The sequence below is a fragment of the Gadus macrocephalus genome, chromosome 4, assembly GCF_031168955.1.
Source record: "Gadus macrocephalus chromosome 4, ASM3116895v1".
NCBI classification, from domain to species: domain Eukaryota; kingdom Metazoa; phylum Chordata; class Actinopteri; order Gadiformes; family Gadidae; genus Gadus; species Gadus macrocephalus.
Window position 1 is genome coordinate 18633152 of NC_082385.1, and position 20426 is coordinate 18653577.

Sequence of the window (20426 nt, forward strand, 5' to 3'; positions counted from 1 at the left end):
GAGACGGATAGACTGGGAGACAGACAGAGAAAGAGAGACAAAGAGAGAGAGAATACATTTAAAAATACATTTGGCTCCTTAGCGAAGAATTTGACATCATTAGGGCAGCCAACTGAAATGGAACCCAACCGATGTAGCGCGCACACACACATACACACACACACACACACTAACAACAAAAATGCATAAAAAAAAGCCTTATCATAAACCGTTCGACCTAAACACGATCACACGCTCCCCAGACAGTGCTTCAGGTCGAAACACACAACACCCCGATTCCCAGGCAGGCAGACCCTGAAAACCTTTGTACGTCACACAACGCCGGGCCCCGCCTTTCACCTATCATTATTCTACTGAGTGCTGGGTGTGTGTATAGGACCCCGTATGACCGCACATTAAAAGGTCCCATATCATGCTTTTTTTAATAATTGCATTTGGGCGTACAACTAGAATAGGGTTACATGTCTGTGTGTTAAAAATACCCCTTATTATTCTCACAATGTTCATTTCTGCAAAACCAATTTCAGGGTCATTCAAAAACGTTCTGTTTTGTATCATGTTGCCTTAAGGCCCCCAACCCGAGTAACCTCTGCTTGGGAGGAGTAAACTCTGTTGTGATTGGTCAGCACGCTCACTCTGTTGCAATTGGTCCAACACTTTGGGCATGTGTTGGCAAATTCACACCCGCGAGAAGTTGTGAGCATTGCAGGTAGCCGGGAGGCAGGACTTCTGCACTTCAGCCCCTCCCACTGCAGTCTGACGTCACACTGTTACCGAAGTAAACAAGCTGTTTCACACACTTATAGAGGGGCGTTCTTGGTGGGCGCGAATACTCCCCATGTCTCAGACTTAGATTTTTCTAGCTTAGCAGACGTCAAACATGTAACATACGTCATATAAATGTATAAAGCAAAGGGTAAAGTCAAAAAAGTATGATAGCACCTAGAGCTGTCGCGACGCGTCGATGACGTCAACGTCAAAAATTCGTCAACGTCAATTTTCTCCGTCTACGATTTTCGCCACACGAGAAAAATTTATTGAAAAATGGACGAAAGTCACAATAAAGGAAAATGTCCGCGCACGAAATCCTCAAAGGTATGGAAATACTTCAAGATAAGTCCTAAACGGAAAGGTGTTGTGATTTGCACTCTTTGCCAAATGGAGTTGGCATATCACAAGAGCACGACAGCAATGTTGGAGCATCTCAAACGGAGGCACCCCATTGTCACTCGTGATGGAGACAATTGCAAGTAAGTACCAATGTTGGTTAAATTAATTTCATGTTTGTGTGGTGTGTTGTGTGGCTTGGGCTCTGCGCGGTGCGGTTTGTTCGTGTTGGGTTGGTGGTGTCACGTTAAAATTGTACCGGGGGCGAAAATTGTACCGGCCCACGTCGTCCATAGTAATCCATTCCAAACCTGCCTGGCAACAGACGATCGCGTCGCCCGTTGCCTGGCAACAGACGATCGCGTCGAATGACGTGGAAGGTTCTTGAACATTCGCGAACTCGTTCATTGAGCGCGACAAGACAGATAACACTTATTTTACAAATTACATTTATTAGCGTTCCTTACTTTATATTTGTATTGTATTGCATTGTATTTTGCATTGTAACCAGATCAAAATTGTTATGTGCTGCGCACCCCTGGCCATTTCCATGTTACAAAACAACACAGACAGAGACACAGCTGCTGCGTTAGGCTAGCCATGATGATCAAATGCATTGTTGGACATAACATTACTTTTAAAAGTAGCCACGATAGCATTCAAATAAACTAATCATAGCATAGCACTGCAATGAGGTTAAGAGTAGATTTAAAATGCCCCACTGTCATAGCTGTTGTTCTAATATGCATTGCTTTTGTGTTTTCTAGGACAAAGCAAATAACCTTGCCGTCCTACCTTGGGAAAGAGACACAATGCACTCCACAGAAGGCAGCTGAACTGAGCAAAAAGATCTTCAGAGTAAGTAATTATTAGCTCACTGTAGTTTGCTTTGAGCATCTTTTAGAATGGAAAGGCTGTGTCCATTTTTTGTGTCCTATATTTATTAGCTAGGTTATGGGTGTTTCTTCAGTTAACTTGGCCCTTTTCTTTGTGTCCTTGTTTAGATTGTCTAATAATTAATCTTCTTACATTGTAAGCAACATATGGCTCTATGAAAGGTGCTATGTTCATGTTGTTATTAATAATCATTTTCTTTGTCTTACAGGTGATCGTCAAAGACATGAGACCTTTGTCTCTTGTTGAGGGTGAAGCCTTCATAGACATGATTGAATATGCCTGCCCAGGCTTCAAATGTCCCTCTAGGTGGTGGTTCACAAAGCAGTTGGAGAAGGCATATCAACATACTCTTGAAGATCTGAAGAAAGACCTAAAGAAGAGGTCCTCAAAAATCACACTCACCACAGATGCCTGGACAAGTATTGCCACAGAGGCATACCTCGGAGTGACCTGCCACTACATCGACGACAACTGGGAGATGGTCTCAATTGTTTTGTGCACGAAGCCCCTTGAGGACCGACACACTGCAGAAAACATTGCTCGCTGGATTGAGGAGGTTGCCGAGAAGTTTGACTTCTCTCTCCTTGATGATGTCCAGGCGATTGTCCACGATAATGCAGCTAATGTGTTCAAAGCCCTTAGAATCCTTTAAGAGAGGCATGGCGTTGCCTCACTTCGATGTGCTGGCCATACCACCCAGTTGATCGTCAACCATGCTCTGAAAGAGCCCCGCATCAACAAGGCACTTGGGGCAGCAAGGAGCCTCGCCGGGTACTTCCATAGCAGCGATGTTGCCACCCTGAAGTTGAAACTCAAACAAGAGCAAATGGGCACAGCTCAACACAGGTTGACCCAGGATGTAGCTGTTAGATGGAATAGTTCTTACTATATGATCAAACGCCTCCTTGAGCAGCGGTGGCCTGTAACCGCAACCCTCTCCGACCCAGAGGTCACCAATGCAGCAAAGCACTACCTGGATATGAAAGCTGACCAGTGGAGCCTCCTGGAGGAGCTACAGCAAGCACTTGAGCCCTTTGAGCAAGCCACCGTCTTCCTGAGTGGAGAAGCATACGTCACAGTCTCTGTCCTGCCTCCGCTAGTGAAAGCCCTAGAGAAGTCCACGCAGACAGTCTTTGAGTCCGCTCCTGTCACCACCTTCCAAACAGCAGCCGCAGCAGAGATTGCTTCAAGGTTAGTTTGTTTATCCAGCTCTTTAAATTTCTTATAGTGAACTAACTGAATATTTTAATTAAGCTTTCCCAGTTTGCATTTTTCAATGTTTGCCCATTGGCATTCTATCATGTAGAGCTATTGATTCTACTGTTATCTTTCTCTCTTAGCACCTTGAATTTCTTTGATCATAAGTGTGCAAATCAAATCCATTATTTTTCAGATGGAAGATTGAGGCTACATATAATGAAGACGGGAAAAATTTGTGCATCTTCGCAGCGGCCCTTGATCCGAGATTCCGAAAACTGAAGTTCCTGTCCACAGAAGACATCCTGAAGGTGAAAATCAAACTTCAGACCCTTGCACTTGAAGCCAGACGAGTGCAAGTGAGGGAAGAGCCTGAAGAAGATGACAGTGACCAGCCAGATCATTCCAGACAGAAGCCAAAGACTGTTCTGGACACGTTGCTTGGCACAGATGATGATGAGGAGCTGGAAGATGAAGACCCAGGCCAAGACGGAAGGGATGATGCTGTCAGGAATGAGCTGCTTGCGTACTTTAGGGAGAAACAGATTCCAAAGGACAAAAACCCACTCCAATGGTGGAAGGAAAATGAAACAAAGTTCCCTGCCCTGGCTGTTGTGGCAAAATCCTATCTGGCTGCCCCTGCAACATCCACACCTTCGGAACGTCTGTTCTTAGCAGCAGGGATCATCGTGAGCAAAAAAAGAGCAAGCTTCACCAAAGAGCACGTGGACATGCTCACATTCCTCCACAGTAATTCAGAGTAGGTAGCTAAAGAGTGGTGAGGGAGGAGAGAAATGGAGGAAAGTGGACAGTGCTATATTGCACAAACTTCATTAGCATGTAAGCCAACAGAAAAGCAGTTAAGAGAGTCAGTTTGATTGTGCATCAGGTTTAATGTTGAGACTGTTAGATTGTGTTAAACACTCAGGAATGTCTGTACTGTGCACTGCACAGTGTTGGTTTTTGCACTGCATTTTTTTGATATTTTGTTCAGGAGAGATTTATGTTCGGACTGTTACACTGAAAACAGGAATTTTATATTGTGTTAAACACTCAGGAATGTCTACTGTGCACTGCACAGTGTTTTTTTTGCACTACAACTTTTGAATTTTTTGAACAAGAGTTATGTTGGTACTGTGAAAGAGTAAACGGGCTGGCCTTTCATTTTTCAACAGTGAAACTATTTTATTTTGTGTAAAGCAGAAGGTTTTTTGCTGTGCAAAACTGTTGTTAAATAAATAAAGTATATTATTACGAATTTTTTGGTATTTATTTAAGTTACATTATGGTTTTTATTAATCGAGCAACAGAAAAATAGATAATCGTCCAATTAGTCATTAGATTAGTCGACTAATCGATAATATAATCGCCCGATTAATCGTTTAATAAATAATCGTTTACCCCCAGCCCTAGCACCCCTTTAACAACAGACTGAATCACTGATGGAGTGCGTGGGCCAGGGGTTAAAATTAACTTTTTTTCACCACCGTCCCGGAAACGTCCCGAAAAACATTTTGAACCGTCCCGAATCGTCCCGAATTTTTCCCATAAATATTTTTTACATTTTGAGTCGTTACTTAGGCCTACTGATAATATAATAAAAACACAATACATTATGTTGATGAAATAATATATTTATTTCCAGATGACAAGCAACACCCTTGCAGAACTGTGGTCTATCTATGTTACCACAATTTTGCGCCGGTGATCGCAGAGCAGCAGGCTCTCGCACTGCTTGCCTCTTGAGCAGCGCGAGACTGCCTAATATGCCATCTTATGCACGCCTTTTTTGCGGCACGGTCCGCACGTTTACACTGCCCAAGTTTTTTTTTTGCCTGCTTGAGCTAGAACCCCAATTTACCCTCCCGGACCCTACACACATTGGCGGTTTATTGGGTTTCATTCTGATGTAAATGCGACGGCTCCGCGGTTCAAGGGGGGGGGGCTTGGGTAGAGGTGTTGCGCTGTCTGCAAAGAGACAACGCAGCAGCCGAAGACGCTGGGGTTGACAAGTTACCGGTAGTTGCGGAGTGGGGTTTCATTAGAGGCGAAAAATCTGTTGTTTTCCTTGACAGCGGTCAATTATACTCATGATTGTACTTAGCAACGGTGAATTATCAAATATAATTAACCGCCGGAAGTTGTGAAGGTCCCATGCAAGTGAACGGAGCGTTCCATGGCATTGAGAAGACCCGTGTAATAATTGAGATTAATGTGAAATGCTATGTATATATATGAAATTTAGATAAATTAAATTTAGATGAATGACGGTGTTAGACCCCCAGGCCGTTCTGCCGGCGATTTAAATTCGCTCTGCAGCAGAGGCTGGAGATCGGGAAGTCTCCCGGTGGGCCGGCCCACTTTTTTTTTTGACTCCGTGCGCAGCCCCGCCTTCTCCAGTGAACCAAGAAAGCCTCTGATGGATACGCCCACATCTTACATGTAAGATGTACATAAACATCAAGCTCCACACACACACACACACACACACACACACACACACACACACACACACACACACACACACACACACACACACACACACACACACACACACACACACACAAAACAACAAAGGGAAAACTAAATAAGCACAAGCACACACACACCCACCAACCAGAAGATGTTGGTATGCACACAAAAAATGATGCTGGACAACGCATTTGCAAATATATGTGCAGTGATGTCACAAAACTATCACACACACACACCCGCCTAACTCCTCCCACCTGTTTGAGGGGCAGCTGGGCCAGCCAGGTGCTCTCCAGGAGGTCCTTACGTTGGGCGGGGGGCGCGTCGCGGACCCTCAGGTAGAGCTGATGGGCGGCCAGCCCGCACTGCTGGCACGCCCCGCCCTCCGCCTCAAGGACACGGGCGCGCATGTGGGGTTGGCTGGAGCGCAGACGCAGCTCCTCCTGGCACCTGGGGGGGCGAGGGGGTGGAGAGGTGAGGGCGGTGAGGGTTTTGAAGCTCTCGTGAAAAAGATTTTTGAGCGTGAGGCCTGTACTAGATTATGACTGCATGCATTGACAGAGAACATCTCGAAACAGTGCATCCCTTGATACGAGTCTGGACACCACACCCCCTTCAACAGGCCACTTTGTACAGTCTGCCAAGATTCCAGACCGCAAACATAGTGGATACTTTTGAATTCTTGCGTGATCCCCTTTATCTCTGACAGTGAATTAGTGTCATTGACAGTTGGAGGTGAGAAGAACACATCATAGCGTCTATCTCTAAAAATCAGCACCCAGAGACACGCTGGTACCGGCGGTTTCTGTCATTATAGCGAGTGTAAAGAAACAAATCACAAATCGCCTGTTAATCGTCCCTCGATATTCATTTCCAAAAGGTGGAAGCCAAACTGAAAGGTGAGGGAACCGACGTTGAAAGAGCCAGAGGGGACTTGTAACAGTGTAGGAAGAGGTCCTCGGAACGCCATCGAGTCGATTGAATCGCGAATTTATGAAAGCTAGGGGTGTGACGATACACTCAGCTCACGAGACGAGACGAGACACGATATTGGGTTCACGAGAACGAGACGAGAGGAGATTTTAAGAAAACTACAATGACAAATTATGTGACTGGACCAACAGACTTTTATTTAACCAAGTGGCGCATGTATTTTGAAATGTTTTATTATAACTCTTTACATGCATGAAATTGAAACTAAAACTAACATTTATAAAAGTTAAATTAAAATAAATTAAATTAAATAATTCTCTTTTTTTCCAATTGCGAACAATATTATGTGCAAAACCAAATCAAAGTACCCAAAATGTACTTTGATTAAAGGTATTCGTTTTCGCGGTTATTCAGCCTCTCCTTCTCCTCCGGAAAAACACGAACGCATTGCATTGTGGTATACGGGAGTAACATGTAGGCTACATCGTATGTACACTCAAATTTTGGGTATTTTAAGTGCACTATATAGTGCATGAAATGAACCACTGAGAATTCGAACACCACTACAAAATGGCGAGCACCCTAAATAGTACACTATATCCGTGATAGGGAACGATTTCGAACACAGCTTATGGCTGCTTTCGATGCTTCCCCTGCTTCCCCTCCTTCTCCTTATCTTCTTTTCCTTCTCCTTCTTTAGGTTCTGGCAGGCTAGATGTAGCAAAGGCGCATTACTGCCCCCACAGGCGACAAATAGAAGTTTGGATAAATCACAAATCTCGCAAGACCGATTTTTAACGCAACGGGTAATATCGTCAAGTTTAATCTCGCGAGATCTCGTGGCACAAGATCTCGTCACACCCCTAATGAGAGCTGTATCTCACATCTCAGGATGTAGAAACTTCTATCATAGGGGAAACTAAGGTTTGTATTCACATGAATCCTAATCGATCCTCATCTTCAAAGCCGAACAGCAGACGGACTGTCGATCTGTTTTTGTATTTAGGACCACGTTTACGGCATAGAACAGGATCCATGTGAGCACATAGGTGTGTTTGGTAAGTCTGTCGGTTTACCATCATCACTTAATTGTATCTCTGTCATGGTGTGACATCTTGTTTTGGTCTACCTACCCCTTTAAATGAATCTTTGTTACTGTTCAAATGTGCTTCAGTATTCCAGATGGGAAAGTTCGTTGTCCCAGTTGAGAGTATAGGGCTGTAGTGAAGGAATAGATTTTCGATACTTTCCTGCTTTATCTGAACCTCATTTCCCTCCCCTCCTTGTGTCCATTCGCCCCGCACTTTTTATCACTGCATTGCACGAAAAGTGCTCGGTAAAAAAAACATGTTGCATTTTTATGCTTTCTCAGAGTGAGATAGACTGGAGGGTATGGGAGAGAGCGGGGAGGACATGCAGCAAAGGACCACAGCCAGGAATCAAACCTAAATGGTACACACTCTATCCAGTGAGCCGCCTTATTGCTAAAGTTTGATGGATTGAATGAGGACTCTACTCTGGAAGGCTCCGCGGGGGGGAAGGGGGGCATACCTGTGGCTACAGAAGCGGCTGTCCCAGGTGGCTGTGCTGGAGTCATCCGGGGAGGCCGGGCATGGCTCCTGGCAGTGGAGGCAGAGCGGGACCCCCTGTCCATCAAGGGCCTGCAGGTACCCAGGGGGGTCCGACGAGGAGGGGGGCGATGAGGGGCCGGGGGACTCGGCGGAGGCCTCGGTTTGAGGGGCCCCCGGTACACTTTCCTTGGGGGGCTCCTTTTCCTTCTGCCTGGGGAGGTGGGGAGAGAGAGAGAGAGGTTTAAAGAAATAGAGGTTGATTTAAAGAGAGAGAGCGAGAGGAGAGTTTAAGGAGAGAGAGAGAGAGGTTGATTTAAAGAGAGAGGTTGATTTAAAGAGAGTTGAATTTAAAGAGATAGAGGTTGATTTAAATAGAGGGAGAGCGAGAGGTTTAAAGAGAGAGAGAGCGAGAGGTTTAAAGAGAGGGAGAGGTTGATTTAAAGAGAGAGCGATATCCTTGTGTGATTTAAAGAGAGAGAGAGGTTGATTTAAAGAGAGGATGATTTAAAGAGAGAGAGGTTGATTTAAAGAGAGGATGATTTAAAGAGAGAGGGAGAGAGGTTGATTTAAAGAGAGAGAGCTTGATTTAAAGAGAGAGAGAACCCTTATGTAAGACACACATGTGGAAAAGGTTGGAAGGATATAAGACGTCGCCATAGAAACAAGCTTCAAGATGAGGCACTGGAGTCCACTGTACTCGGCAAGACCATGTAGCCAGTATCTCCCAGGATGCATTGCGCCACCACTACGGCGAAGGATCTTGAGCAAGTGACGTGGGTCACTTAAATCGGAACACACACACACACACACCAACGACCCAGAGGCGGAGTGGCCGTCGGGACGATCGGGAGATTTCTCGGTCGGCCGGCCGGCCAGCGAGGCCACGTGGACATGTTTTTTTTTTTTAATCATGTATTTTTTTTAATATATATTTTTTTTACTTAATTTAATTATTCATTATTCAGGCGTTACAGAACTTTCATGACCATAAATAAATAATACGAACTACAGTTTACTTTAATTTGTTTGTTCTTGAATTGACAAAAGCAAAGAATGGAGCAAAGACTCCTGGGATTGGGAAATGCGTTTATCCAATAAACAGCTTGCAGGTCAAGTCCATTTTCGGAAATGTAGGGGAATATGTGAGCGGCCCCACGTCTAATGGCATGACCATAAAGACGCGTCAGACAGAGAAGGCGAGCAAGTTCGTGGTTGCTTGCTTTTGCTTGTTGTGGCACTCATGGAAGGCAAGAAGAGAAAAGAGAGAGGAGGGGCTGAAAAGGCCAGAATCAAGAAGAGGCGGATGCTGGAGGGGGATGCATCTAAGTGCTCAAAAATAACGGATTTATTCCGAAGTCAGGCATTAACGAGTTGTGCAGGTGAATTTACAGAAAAACAGTTAGCCAGAGCTCCACCATTGACGTTATTGCTAGGCGGGAGCTAGCACAAGCTGCTAACCAAATGTGTATGTGCTGGCTGGTATATTTCAGACAAATGAATGACTTAACTGATCTTTCTCTTTTAATGGATGGAGAAAATGTTAACCGATTTGGAACATGTAGTAGTAGTCGTGTCAACACGTTACACCGGTATTACCGAGCATAAACGGCATAAACTTTGAAACTAGGTCAACCGCCATCTTCTCCGTCAACTCTCCTCTCACACTGGGTGACAGCGTCAATAACGTTCTATATATAATAGTATAATATAATTTTATAGATAATATCATGGCCAAAAGCTCTGTGCGCCTCCGGATGGCTGTAGTGCGGGGAGCACTACGGCCAGAATCGAAGTGCTTTTGTTTACCGGCGTTGCTATGGTTACCGGTCTTGTAAGGAAGTGCGCCAATTCTCGGAGCGCCAATTCTCTACCGCGCAGAGCAGAACTGTGGCCTATTTTACACATTTTTATTTTCTTAATTATAATTATATCATTCATTTTTACAGATTTTTGTAATATTTGTCTTACTTGAAAAACTAAAAAAAATGGGGGGGGGAGGGCCGGACCGGGGAGGATTCATATATGGTATTGAACCACAGGCAGTCTAATCAGCCAAACCAGCCATCTGATGCGTGTGCATGCTCCTAACACGGTGTGTGTTTGGGCCTGCTTCCACCAGCGAGCGATGGGGGGCTCGCATCACACCAGTGCAGACAGATGGACTACAACAATCCCGCCCAAGCCACGGCTCCAACACACGGTCACCGGTATCTCAGGAGATAGGTTAAGACCAGTCCAAGTCTGTCATTCTGTGGCCCAGTTTCGCCAAATAGTCAGATTTACTCCCAACCATTACCTCTCTCTATACACCTTATGGTTCACTTTTAATATGAATTTCCTTTGTTTAATTATTTTGCTCTTTTGGCATTGTCAATGTATTTTTTCATTTCAATAAAGCTCCTTTGAATTTAATTGAAAGGGGAGAGAAGAGAGGAAGTAGAGAATGGAGAAATGGAGGAGGGTGAGAGAGGTATGAAGACGAGGGCTAAACAAACGTCTCTCTTAGTGAGTACAGGGGATGCTGGAATGAGATCCAAAAGCATGCTAGCTCGGGAGAGAGCTAACTTTTGGCTCTTCCCAGGACTATGAGCTTGGCTAGCCATCAGTTAGCTCAAGCTAAACTTAGCCAAACTTCACAAAGCCTCATTGAGTTTGCTGGGAACACTCCACAACAGACTCTGGTCTTTGTTAACACCGCAACAACATGGCCTTGTTCTAAATGGGCACGAGCAGCCATCCTGGTTCCATCCAAAGCTAGCTTTAACTGAATGTGGAAATCAACCCCCCAGCTAGCGGTTAGAATCTCTGAAGAGCAGGCTGTCGCCCTGCGCGGTTGACTCTGCCGTCGGTGTTTGAATGTGTGAATGAATGGTTGCAAGTCGCTTTGGATAAAAGCGTCAGCAAAATCCCCTAAATGTGAATGGAAGATATATTTTGTCCCACCCCTACTGGTGCAGCTGCCTCTCACTGGCTGTTTGGTTTCTGTACTTGGGGGACGGTTGATACCAGGAAGGTCCAGGGAGATGGATTTTGGAGGTACCCGTCTCCGTCCGGCCCCGATGGCCAGTCCAGGACCGTGTCACTTGGATCACCTTTCTTCTCCCCTATAGTTTGGTCCAAAAAACAACTGAACCGCTTCAGCATGCGCCGAGCTGCTAGGGCACGATCGGCCGATGACACACTTTGTGTATGGTGTGCATATAGTGTGTACAGGTCTCAGTGTTGAGATGATATCTATATTTATATCTGTTTCATGATCCATCAGAAACATTTTAAACGGCCATCAACACCTGACATAAACTAAATGCAGTTTTCTTTAGTCTGATGTATACTGAAGTGTTACCGCGTCGACAATGTTCAAAGTGTGGCCTGTAGTCCTGACAGCACGTCCCGTGAAGTCAGTCAGACATGTGCGCCACACGTGTTATGCTGTTATATCTGACAAATGTGTGACGAAAAACAGAGCAAAATGGAGAGCAAGAGAGAGAGAGAGGGAGTGAGGGAGAGAGAGATGGTTGTTGCCATAGCAATACTCTCTGCATGTGGCCAGCTGGTCCTGGCATCTCACTCGATGGAGGGTACAAGAGCCTGTACTAGCTGTATCAACACACACACGCAAGCACACGGCCATGCACACACACGCCCACACACATGCCCACATGCAGAGGGTGTTTGAGCCTCGCCCCGAAGGCACATGACACAACTCCATGGAGACTGCCTGGGATGGTGAATGAACACACCGAGAGGAAGAGAAGAAGAAGGAGAAAGAGTTTGTGTGTTTGTGTACATGCCGTCCATCCATCTAGTCTCTCTAGCGCTCCTCTTCTCGCTGTCCAGTCATCCTAAATCCATCCAATCAAATCCATCCACCATCAGCCGTCCCTCCCCCTACCTCTTGCTAGCGGGGGGCGACAGTGAGGAGGCGGACCTCCTCTTGTTGAAGAAGCTGTCCTTGGAGACCAGCCGGGTGCTGCCGCCCTCCTGCTGGGCCTTGGCAAGCGAGGCCTGGGCCACGTCCTCCCGGCCCACGTACCTGGGGGGGAAAGAGGGGAGGCAAACAGAGGTGAACCCTGGGACTGGAGGCCTAGACGCACCGGGTCCCAGGGGAAGGAGCCAGGGGACATGTAGCTCGTAGCTTTGTAATCTTTGCGTTGTTCGGGACAACCCATTTGGATTTTCTTGAGTTGAGGTTTTGGATAGATCCTACTGTTTCCTTATCATCGAAAAACGTGTTATGCAAAAGTGTAGGGGGCAGGCTAGCTAGCTGCACCAGGCAACCATCTAGCTATAACCACCGCGCAGGGTGTTACATTCAGGGTCAGTTTGGCCACCTGGACCCGATGCTCGGCTGAAACCGAGCATCAGTCCAGCTTAATGCTTAAATTACAAGCAACAGGCCCTTATAGCCTTGCAGGTTACATTCTCCATTCTCCTATGCTACGTCGCTATCGTATCTCTTTCAACCCATTGTCCTCTCTCCCCTCACTGTCCTGTCTCTCTCCACTGTCTTGTCTCTCTCCGCTGTGCTGTCTCTCTCCACTGTCTTCTCTTTCCACTGTCTGGTCTCTTTCTCCCCTGTCCTGTTCTCTCCCCTGTCCTGTCTCTCTCCACAGTTCAATACATTAAAGATGAACTAAACTGAAATAATCAACATCGATTACGTGTTAGTTATGACCATTATAAAAAAAAGGACAATTTTTTTTTTTTTTTAAATCCATATAGCTTTTTTTTTAGCAACAAAAGAAAATGCGTCTTTTAGTATTAGAGCGCCGATGACGTCACTGGCATGGTAGGACTAAGTCATTGCTGCAGACACGCGAACGTCTTCTACACTCCACGGCGGAAAATAGTGATTTTAATATGGCTGGTTACGCGTTTCAGCCTGTGAGGGACACGCCTGTAGTGTCCGAGGGATCAATTTCAGGCTCCAGCTCCACCTTCGGATCGTGTGGGTGTGACTGCTGTGCGTGTAGGTGCTGCCGGAGCATGGACACTGCCATTGAATCGGTCTGCTGCCGAGAGGTCCCGGTCAACCTTGACCATCTAATGGTGGGATTAGGTTGCATAACCATACAGATACATAGGGCATTTCGGATGCTGTGCGGCGAGAGAGAGGTTTTGGAAGTGGCCTCTCTCTAAGGGACGTCCGAGCGGAGACACTGGAGCGCCCCATAAATAGCAACCAAGTAACAAGGCGAAAACGATCATTCCCCCTCCGTTTTAATTTGATGGGTTTCAGGAATATCTCCGTAAAGATGGACTCATTGCAGAAACGCAACGAGCTGTACAAAGGTCTGCTTAGCTCAGGAGGTAGAGCAGTTTTCCTGTAAGCGAAAGGTTGCTAGTTCGATACCCAGCTCCTCCTAGCTGAGTGTTGATGTGTCCCTGAGCAAGACACTTAACCCTAAATGCTCCTGACGAGGGTTTAGGGTTAGTTTTTAAGTCGAGGAGGAGATAGTAGTTGTTTAACCTTTTAGAAATACTTTTTAATGTACAGTTAGTATTTAAATTGACCAAGGGGCTGTATTTAAAGCTAGGCTACAAAAATAATGCAGAAAAACCCCTGTCACTTTCAACGCAACTATAACGTCGCTTCAGGCGTCCACACGAATCCTAACACAAAACCGCATAGGTCCGGTTTTATTTGAAACCACCCTGGGACCATGGACCTATTAAAGAACACCCTAATAAGATGGTTATTGAAGACATGTTTTCACAAAAAAAATCGGCTCCGGGTGGACGGGACCTGAAATACATGTTAGATGCACTTTGGGAGATACACGAGTGTCACGTTTACTTTAGGTGGATGTTGGAGGTTTACTTTCTGGTGGATGTTGATGGATATTGCACAGATGGATATTGGAAAGATACATCTTACTATGAAACTACTTCTTTGAGTTTAACTCCCTCTGCATCAGCAATCGGCTATTCGGCGAACATCAGGGTGAGTAGAAAGGGACATTTGTGGAACTTCTGTTTACAGACCCGCCGTAGATTAATTAGGAGCTTGGAAATTTGAGTGCATAATATAATAACATTTAGCCTATAATGTTACAACTAGTGGTGGGCATTTATGTTACACAATTATTACTTACATAATTACATGTTTACATATTTAACACAGTCAGGATATTCTGTTGAATCTGCCTCTTTGATTCCCTCACGTTTACCTCAGTCTAAATTCTAGCTTCTGATTGGTTAGTTCAGTCACGTGATGGGTCCGAACAAGGAAGTGTTTGAAAATAGATTAACGGCAATATATTTTTTATCGCGCAATAAAAGTTTCGCGTTAACGCAGCCGTTAACGCCGATAACGGCCCACCACTAGTTACAACGTAATATTTTGGTTCACCCATTACGTAATAAAGCAAGGATAAAAATGTTCTCCTTATGTTATGAAGCAAGCATAATCATGTTCTACTTTAAAGCCGTTTTCACACATTTTTGCCGCATTTGTATTTCAGGAGACTTGACCCTGAGGGTGATTCACACTTGATGCTTTTGATATGCGGACATCGATGTCGTTTAGACATAAGTAGGATCAAGGGGGGGTTTAAGGGGGTGGGCTTGCAAGGGGTGGGATATGATGTAGGATCTAAGATTGCAAGAGGTGGGATAAGTGTGGCCGCTGTCACTGTAGTTTGTTTTGACCAGACAAAATGGAGGCAGAACTCATTGCATCATCTTAAATTTTGCTAAAATTATGCATCATATATTGTTTCATCCACAAAATCCGAAGCATCGATCGATGAAAGATTGGAGCATGAGTTAGAGACAAATAGAAGAACCGACGAAGAAGGAAGGTGTCGTGACAAATGTAGCTGATTTCTGTGATTAAGAAAAAATGAGAAAAAAATTTGAAAACATTGAGCGGAAGGACGGGACCCTGTAATGTTCAGCTGACTGTTGTCAGTGATAAAAATAAAAAAATCAATTGCTATACTCGCGCAGCTGTGAACTCGTATGTATTGTCATTTATTGTATGATCTGTACTTTTAGGGTTATAATAAGACCTATCTTTTAGCGTTCACCACGAATGACACTTAAAAGCAGTGCCAACATTTAAATATTTTTTAACCATTCAGCGAACAAACAGGCTGATTATCATTTAGGGGGCCACTCAATGACATGTAGAAGCGTCATCAACACTCCCACTCAAGTGGTGTGAGAAATACCAACTTTCTACTCCTCATTCACATACAGTATAAGGTAATTTAGATTTCTTTCAGAGAAAATACTACCTAAGGGGTACGATTAATCAGGTTATTTTTGGGGATTCAAATGTCAGGATAAGTTGTTCACACATACGGCCCATCAGGAGAATAGCAGGAGAATATCAGGATTTACACCTGTGTCTGAAAGCAGTTAGTGCGTGAGCCTTTGATTACATTATAAAATTAGTCAATCTATGGGTTACAGGGGTAATTGTTCAATGCAAAGTGTAGTATACTATGCATGCTCCAATTATTCAATAGCTCATATTGTTATTCAGGGCTCAAAGTGCATCGACATTAAAAAAAGCATGGCAACTACTATTGGTTAATTGAAAATATAATAACAAACAGCTGAAAATTTGGTTAATTTACAGAAGCACCTTAGTGAAATAAAAAAGAGTAACAACAGCTAAGGCAGCAACCTACCTAACTATAGTGAAATAAAGCACAGGCTTGTGTGCGGGAGGGGGAGAGGGAGAAGGGGGGGGGGGGTGAGGGCAAGATTGCAGATTATACATTTGCTACCTGACACATTTTTTGACCAGAAAAATACGTCATTGAAATTAAACATCTCTTCAGGTGTCCTGGCCAAGACAGGCAGCAGGAGCCTACGGCCACACATAGCATACACACACATTTAAAAAAATAAATAAAACAACTAAAACAGTCGGCGGGGGGGAGGGGGGATATCAATATGGCAAGACATTTTGGGAGGCTCAAGGAGAAGAATAATATTAAGTTTGAGAAACAAAGTGTAGTCTTGTGGTGGACCCTATAGACATAATTCACCATACTGTTGACACTTCATTGACATGTTTTTGTTCTGTGTTATAGGGACGCTGTCTCTTTAAGATCATGCGACTTGTGTGTTATATGCCGGTCGGCGCGATGCTTGAATTGATCAGTTTTTATATGATAAAACGAACGACCTGCCGTTACGTTGTCGACATGAAAAATTGTCTCTTCACTGCATTTATCGCAATTTCAACATTCTATAGACAGAATGTCTTACCTGGGAGTGTTTGTCGACAGCGGGGCTGTTAAAACAGACGGAAGGGGGGAGGGGGGATATCAATAACGCAAGACGTTGTGGGATGCGGGATTGATCTTGCCGTTGTTTTCCAACGTCTGCGTCCACGCGCGCATGTGTGCAGTGTATGTCTGCGCGTGCATGTTTGTGCGCGCGTGTGTGCATGTGTGTGCGGTGTGTGTGTATGCGGTGTCCTGCACTGCCTTTGTCTTGACTCGGCTGTGTCAGCGCACGCGTGTGTGTTCGTGTATGCGGTGTGTGTGTGTGTATGCGGTCTGTATGTGCTTGCCTGCGTTGTGGCACCCCGCCCCATAAACCTCGGCCCGGGCGGGTCCGAGGTGAGGTGGTAGACGGCATATACTGCCGCCACCCACCGACTGGCGACAAAGAGCACCACTTCTCTCTCCCCAATCAGCGTGATTGGGGGACACCTGTTGGATGGAGCAGGAGCCATGTTAAAAGGGCCACGAGGACAGACAGAAGGGTCCGGGAACCATGGAGAGCTAGGAAGCCCAAGAGACGACGACCCATTAGAGGCTCACGGAGACCCTAAGTCTTTCTTGTTTATGGACCCTCTATACCCCGGTTTCCTGTGAATAAATGCCAAGTACGGCTTGAACCCTGACTATTCGACTCAGTCATACCTGGAACCCGCACCAATGGGTACCGGGTTACCACATATGGTGGAGAATGCAGGCACGCAAAGAACCGACTACAACCCCACGGTAGACGACCCACCGAACCAGCATGCAGACACCGGAAGGAACCACGGTCGCCGCCGCCCTGCGACAACAGCAGGCGCTGGTGCAAGCCGATTCCCTGCAGTGGGAGACCACGGAGAGCCTCGCCCTGCTCCGCGAGGCCGTACTACGGCTCACTCAGCACGCCATCCGCAAAGCTCCAACCGCCGCCCCGACCAGCCGGCTCACCAAGCTCGGCCCTGACGACGACGTGGAGGCGTACCTGGAGGTGTTTGAGCGGACCGCCCAGAGGGAAAGCTGGCCGGAGGATCAGTGGGCCCACATCGTGGCACCGTTCCTCACCGGACCCGCACAACAGGCGAGCCAAGACCTACCAGCCGAGACGGCCCGACAGTACCCCGCCCTCAAGCAGGCGATCCTGGCCAATCCAGCAACATCCCGACACGGTGGATGACCTCGTGAAGCAGCTGGAGAACTGGCAGGTGGCCAAGCAGCTAAGCACCGGCACCGGGACCAGCCCGCGACCAGCCGAGACCCGCCGAGACCGACGGGGACCCACGACCGGGGCCCCGACTCGCCGATACGGGCTCAGGGGAGCCGCAAGGGGAGGCGGTGTTATGAGTGTGGCCAGGCCGGCCACATAGCCCGCTATTGCCCGGGAGACTGGGATGTGTCGATGCCGTCGGCTTACGCAGGCGAGGGGAAGAACCGGCCCTGCCTACTGGCGACCTGTTGGGCGCGGGGGACGACCGGGAGCCCTACCATTCCCGCGCGGGTCATGAATACGGACACACAGGCCCTTCTGGACACCGGCAGCGTAGTCACCCTTCTCCGCCCCGACCTGGCAGGTGGAAAGGAGAGGGGGCCCCTGGAGGTGGCCTGCGTGCACGGGGACACACGGGTCTACAAGACCTGCCATGTGGTCGTCCGGACGCCGCATGGCGTGTTCACAGCGCGGGCGGGGATCGTACCGCACCTCCCGGTACCGCTCCTGATTGGCAGGGATTGCCCAATATTCCACTGGCTGTGGGACCCGGCGCGGGAAGGCCGGGGAAGGAGAGAGCCTCCCCGCCGAGGGGGGAGGGGAGCTCGGCAAGCCTGCGGGGCTCCGCGGATCCCAGCGTCTCCCAGGGAGTCAACGGCCGAGGACCAGGGATCTGACGGGAACGGACCCTCACCACCGGGATCCCCGATCTCCTCAGGGAGAGGAGGGACCGCCAGGTCCGGCTCAACGGACTCCCACCACGGCACCCTCACCGCGTCTGAGCCACATGGCCCACCGAGGGAGCCGGAGAGTTCCCCTCTGACCGAGTTCTCAGACTTCTTCCCGGGGAGGGGGGGGGGAGCTCGGACCGACTCGGCCAGTTCGCCAGCGCCCAGCTCCAAGACGAGGCCCTGAAACACGCCTGGAGCCATGTGTTGGCCCACGACGGACAGACTCGGGACTCGGTGAGTCACCTACCGCACCCACATTTTAGCACTAAGGGGGGGCTACTATACAGGGTAGTGGAAGGAGAGGGGGCAGTCACGGAACAGCTTGTAGTACCTAGAGCATACGTGAGTAAGATTCTGTTTATGGCCCACACCCACCTCCTGGGAGCCCATCTGGGCATGTACAAGACCCGAGACCGGGTCCTCGCGAGGTTCTATTGGCCAGGGGTAAAGAAGGATGTAGAGCGGTACTGTCAGGGATGTCGCGAGTGCCAGAGGGTAGCGCCGAGAGCTTCCGTCCGCAACCCCCTTATCCCCATGCCGATCATCGAGACCCCGTTTGACCGGATAGCTTTGGACATTGTGGGTCCCCTACCCAAGACCAGCCGGGGTCACCGATATATCCTGGTCCTGTTGGACTACGCCACCCGGTACCCCGAGGCTTTACCCCTTCGCGCAGCCACCGCGAAGGCGGTCGCCAGGGAGCTCATGTTGCTGTTTAGCCGGGTGGGGATCGCGAAAGAGGTACTGACTGATCAGGGCTCATGCTTCATGTCCCGTGTAATGACGGAACTGCTCAGACTCCTCCAGGTAAAGCAGCTCCGGACCTCAGTCTACCACCCCCAGACGGATGGCCTGGTTGAGCAAAACACTCAAACAAATGTTAAAGAAGGCCATGGACGCAGACGGGAAAAATTGGGACCAGCTGTTGCCTCATGTCCTGTTTGCCATCCGGGAGGTGCTACAGGCGTCCACAGGGTTCTCGCCGTTCGAGCTGCTGTACGGACGAAGGCCCCGCGGCCTCCTAGACCTGGCCAAGGAGGCATGGGAGAGCCAGCCGTCCCCCCATCGCACTACCCTGGACCACGTCGAACAGGTGAGGGACAGCATGGCCCGGGTTTGGCCTATCGTCCGGGAACACCTCCGACAAGCCCAGCAGGCCCAGGCGAGGGTTTACAACCGTGGAGCCCAGCTGCGGACCTTTCAACCCGGCGACCTGGTCCTGGTGCCCACGGCGGAGTGTAAATTCCTCGCTAAGTGGCAGGGGCCTTATGAGGTGGTAGAACGGGTGGGTGAGGTAAATTACCAGGTTAGACAACCCGGGAGGCGGAAGCCGACCCAGTTGTACCATGTTAACATCTTGAAACAGTGGAGAGGAGGAGGAGAACCCCCGAACCCGGCTCCCCTGGCGTTGTCGGCCCGTTGCGAGATCCCAGTGGTTCCGGTTGGAGGGGACCTCAGCCCGGCCCAGAAGCAGGATCTCGCCACCATCATCATGCAGCACCAGGATGTATTCTCGGAGGTGCCCGGGAGGACCACGATCGCGCATCACGTTATCCGGACGGCGCCGGGAGTGAAGGTGAGAGTACACCCCTACAGAATCCCAGAGGCCGGATGTTACAGCTCCGGGTCATCGAGGAGTCGCGCAGTGCCTGGTCCAGCCCGGTGGTCCTCGTGCTGAAGCCGCACGCGTCTTTTCGGTTTTGCAATGACTTTAGGAAGCTGAACGAGGCGTCGGAGTTTGACGCTTACCCGATGCCCCGAGTCGACGAGCTTATCGAACGCCTGGGACCGGCCCGCTACCTCACGACCTTGGACCTGACCAAGGGGTATTGGCAGGTACCGCTGACCCGGGCTGCCTCGGAGAAAACTGCATTCTCAACTCCAGGGGGGTTGTACCAGTACACCGTCCTCCCCTTTGGAGTCCATGGTGCACCGGCTACTTTCCAGCGCATGATGGACCAGCTCCTGAGGCCCCACCAGGCCTACGCCGCGGCATACATCGACGACATCATCATCTTCAGCCCCAGCTGGGATGTCCACCTCCGCCAGCTGAGGGCGGTGCTGGGGGAGCTGAGGAAGGCGGGCCTCA

The 20426-nt window shown here is 48.2% G+C and overlaps 1 protein-coding gene and 1 long non-coding RNA gene across 4 annotated transcripts in view; both read right to left on the reverse strand.

Annotated features, from left to right (window-relative positions):
• Positions 1-20426, reverse strand: part of LOC132455137 (uncharacterized) — a 278945-nt gene that overhangs the window by 143627 nt on the left and 114892 nt on the right. The window lies entirely within an intron of this gene.
• zranb3 (zinc finger, RAN-binding domain containing 3) overlaps positions 1-20426 on the reverse strand; it is a 106070-nt gene that overhangs the window by 4899 nt on the left and 80745 nt on the right. For all 3 annotated transcript variants that reach the window (XM_060048809.1, XM_060048808.1, XM_060048810.1), the window contains exons 18-20: positions 12070-12210; positions 8158-8388; positions 5931-6123 (exon numbers count right to left, since the gene is read on the reverse strand). In XM_060048809.1, the coding sequence (XP_059904792.1) occupies positions 5931-6123; positions 8158-8388; positions 12070-12210 (565 nt within the window). The remainder of the gene's footprint in view (positions 1-5930; positions 6124-8157; positions 8389-12069; positions 12211-20426) is intronic.